This window comes from Acyrthosiphon pisum, unplaced genomic scaffold (assembly GCF_005508785.2).
Source record: "Acyrthosiphon pisum isolate AL4f unplaced genomic scaffold, pea_aphid_22Mar2018_4r6ur Scaffold_21433;HRSCAF=23981, whole genome shotgun sequence".
Taxonomy (NCBI): domain Eukaryota; kingdom Metazoa; phylum Arthropoda; class Insecta; order Hemiptera; family Aphididae; genus Acyrthosiphon; species Acyrthosiphon pisum.
In genome coordinates this window covers 48353-52418 of record NW_021770900.1, presented here as the reverse complement: position 1 = coordinate 52418, position 4066 = coordinate 48353, and the positions used below count along the sequence as shown (strand labels likewise).

Genomic DNA, 4066 nt, shown 5'->3' with positions numbered 1-4066 from the left:
TGTGGTGTATAGAAAAGTATATGAATATAAATAGTAAGTAGTCATCTAATAAAATGATTAATGCAAAAAGGTCTTATCTCAAAATATTTATTGATTTATTAATAAATATTATTGCTAGTAAATTTTAGTTTTTCAAAAGTGCATAATCAAACTTACAATAAGTTTTCAAATACATTTTGTTATACTTGTAGGTATGGCTGAAGATAACTTACAAATGACTGTAGTCTGTATGCTATTAAACATGAAAAACACTCTCCTGTACAATATTTACCTTTTTTGATATTGGTACGCTGATACTAACACAGTAGTTATGGCCCACAAGAAATGTTTAGTTTAATCACAGTAGAATAGGTTTTGCGGTTTTGCTATTCGACGGCAAACGCATATGATCAAATGTGTATATTGATTGCACAGAATAGCTTTAATATCAGTAGAACGTTTTGTTTTGTTAATTCATTGTAAATCTGTTTTCAAAAAAAAAGTTTAATTCCCCTTTTTAATTTCTCCCCCCTCCCCTACTCCACTCAATCCAGACCAGTGTTCAGGTGTCACAAGGGCATATATTGACACTTAGCCAATAAACGGGAAATAGTAGTAATTCGATTGATAGGACTTGTGGACGCTGCTGGCGCACAGCAAAGTACAATATTTTTGAAACAATATCAGACGGTAAAATAACTACTATGTATTCCGTATGTAGTATTTGGCAAGGCTGGGCATTAACGAGTTAATAAGTTAAAAGTTAAGTTAAAAGTTAAGTTAATTTTAACTTATTAACTTAACTTACTAGTTGTCTGTTTTAATTAACTTAACTTTAACTTAACTTATTTATATCTCGTTAACTTAAAATCAACTTCTTTTTTTTTAATATTACCAATTAAGTTAATTTTGAATTTTCGTTTTTATCTAGAATATATTTTAGTCTAAAACGGTTCGTCGATTTAAAATTCGTAGAATATTCGAAAATATTATTGAAAAAAAAAAGAAGATATTTTCGTAATTATTTTTATAAATAACAACTAATAACTAGTAATAACTAATAAGTAATATGTTATATTAATTAAGTATGTACTAATAAAGTAATAAATAATAATATAGAGATAACATTGTAACAATGTGACATTTAGTCGCCCGTATGACCATATTATTATATGTAATATGTATAAGATATATCAATAGCTTCGAGCTCACGAAGTCACGTTTAATAATACTTGGTAGGTAGGTACTCATTAATTATTATTATTATTACTTAATATTTATTAATATCTTATTTTATAAATTTTATGATTGTCGATTATCATGAATTGTGACCATTTTATTACAAAAATACCTACCTATAAATAGTGGTGTATTATACATTTGTACAATTGTACATAGTACATTCATAGTTCATAATTTAGTTTTCATTCCTCACTGGCTCGCTCAGTGTCGTTTACACTGCTGCAGTTTCCGCGATCTTTTTCTATGGTCAATCAATTATTTATCACGAATTTGTAACTTATCGGACATAGACATGAACAATAATTATCCAAGTAAGTAATATTTTTATTAAATCCAAGTAATTGTATCCATGTTATAACAGTACTTATTGTAGACTGTAGTAATTAACACGTAAAGAATTTAGATGATATTGTTATTATAAATGTAAGTATAACTAAACTACTACTAATTGTTGGCGATCGGCATCATTGTGGACATCATATTAGCCTAATTATATATTTAAAAAAAAAGGAACTCTAGTGTATAGTAGTTGTAGGCAGTCAACACCGGGTCAAACACAATTCTTTGTCACAAATTCTTTTTCATGTACCTAATATTAAGTTTTAATCTTTTTTTACTTTAGATCATACATAGGATTTACTATCCATTGGATTAATCCGCAAACACTGGAAAGATGTTCGAAAGGACTTGCTTGTAGACGTATGGTAGGAAGACACACATACGATAATATTGCTGAATCAATAGACAAAGTACTCAACGAATTTAAAATCCAGAATAAAACAACATTAATAGTCACTGACAATGCAGCAAATTTTGTCAAAAGTTTTAGGTAATTATCCTAATTATCCTTTTTAATAATAATTACCTACTGATTAAACTTAATTTTGAGCTCAACAAAAAATCTAACAATCGTTAATTCATACTTAAGTTTATAAATCATATAAAAATATTGCATATTTTTATTTATGCTAGTGTACCTCATTTATAGGTACTTTATAGGTATTGACAATTGTTAGAAATCATTTTTTACCTATAGTATCTAATTAATTTTTCAATAATGAATACTATACCAATAAATACTATCTTCTAAGTATTTAAAAATAATATTCAAGTGTTTTTTCTTTTTAATATTTTAGTATTTATATTTCTATAAAATAGTTTTTCTTATAATTCAAATTCAAAATAATAGTATATAAATTATGAGTAAAGAATTATCAAAACTTATATTTAAAAAAATTAAAACTAATACATGCATACTTACATATAATAAAAGTCAAAAGATATTATAATTACTCAGTGATTCAGGGATATGTGATACAACTGTCGCAAATGAAGTAGGTAGTAATAAAGGTAGCTAGGTAATAATAATATTTGAGGCACTCCGATAATTTAATAAAATATTATATAATTTATAATTGTACTTATATCATTAAATTTTAAAAGTATAATTTTCCAACATAGAATTTAAATACATTTGTATAATTATATTTATAAAGTTATTAAAGTTTAATAATTTGTAGGTCACTTACATTTTATAATCTATATTTGAACAATAAACAATTATTAATATAGAAATTCAGCAACTTTTTATTGAATACTAAATATAGTTATACTAATAATTATACTTACCTATAACTTATAAATTACTTATACATTACTTTTTTTAGTAAGTTTAAGAAAAACAAAATATTTTTATTTTATAGAGTGTACAGTAATGATAATGATGTTGATCTAAATGAATGCATTGATACAAATATCGCAGAAGAAAATGAAGTGTCTATTGAAATCACGAATACTCTAGATGGTGAACCATCTAATATTGATAACATCATTAGTATATCATTACCCCCTCACCAAAGGTGTGCAGCACACACTATGAATTTAATAGCTTCAGTTGACATTAAAGATGCTGAAAAAGACCTTACATATAGGAATATCAGTCAAAAAGTTTTTAAAAAGTGCCAATCAATTTTCAACAAACAAAATCAATCAACTCTTAGTGCAGATATTATAAAAAATCATCTTGGTCGATATCTTATCACACCTAATGCCACAAGGTACCTATTATCTAATTATTTTAAATAATAATAATAATATTATTATGCATTAAAAGAAAAAATTATTTATTAAAAAAGTCTTGTACCTATCTTATGTTTAGATGGAATTCATATTATGATGCTATGACATGCATTGTTCAAAATATTGATAAGATGGAAAATGTTTGCAATGATTTACAACTGCCTACCATATCAGGACCTCGAGAAGTCTCGTTCTTACAAGAATACTGCAATGTAAATTTTATATATAAATATGCATATTTATTGTTTATTATAATAATTATAATAATTATCATATATTTTAGGTCATGAAACCTATATCTAGAGCATTAGATATTATTCAGGGTGATAAAAATGTATCCTTAGGATATTTGCTCCCTACTATAAATGCAGTACACAAATCATTAAACGATATGAAAAATATTGTTTTCTGTAGGCCATTAGTTGTTGCACTAAAAAGAGGATTAAATAAAAGGTAATATTTTTATATTTGATATTTCTGATTTAATTGATGAATTATTTAAATATTACCTAACCTATTATATTGTTTATAATAATAAAAAAATGTGTATAGCTAAATTATTAAAAAAAAAAAAAAACATCTGATCAAAAATATATTATGTATTGTTGTATAAAATTTAAATTATATATAAAACTAAAATATTTAAAACCTTAAACATAATAAAAAACAGATGAAAGGCACAGAGATTATTAATATCATAATTATTATTTTAATTTTATTTTACATCTAATTAAACCTCAAATAATGTCAGGAATATTTATTTTTT

At 24.7% G+C, this 4066-nt stretch overlaps 1 protein-coding gene across 1 annotated transcript; it reads left to right on the top strand.

Moving 5' to 3' along the window:
- The first annotated feature begins 1046 nt into the window (after window positions 1–1046).
- Window positions 1047–3856, top strand: LOC100569473. The gene is made up of 4 exons (XM_003241114.4): window positions 1047–2050; window positions 2925–3278; window positions 3380–3512; window positions 3584–3856. The coding sequence occupies exons 1-4, from the start codon at window positions 1923–1925 to the stop codon at window positions 3755–3757; spliced, it is 789 nt and encodes a 262-aa protein (XP_003241162.1). The 5' UTR covers window positions 1047–1922; the 3' UTR covers window positions 3758–3856.
- Window positions 3857–4066: the final 210 nt, after the last annotated feature.

What these genes read in the sequence shown, in the direction of transcription:
- LOC100569473 (XM_003241114.4), top strand. Translation starts at nt 1,923, where the DNA reads ATGGTAGGAAGACACACATACGATAATATTGCTGAATCAATAGACAAA. An exon ending in AATTTTGTCAAAAGTTTTAG is followed by an intron (nt 2,051 to 2,924) that starts GTAATTATCCTA and finishes TTTATTTTATAG; the next exon opens with AGTGTACAGTAATGATAATG. An exon ending in ATCACACCTAATGCCACAAG is followed by an intron (nt 3,279 to 3,379) that starts GTACCTATTATC and finishes TCTTATGTTTAG; the next exon opens with ATGGAATTCATATTATGATG.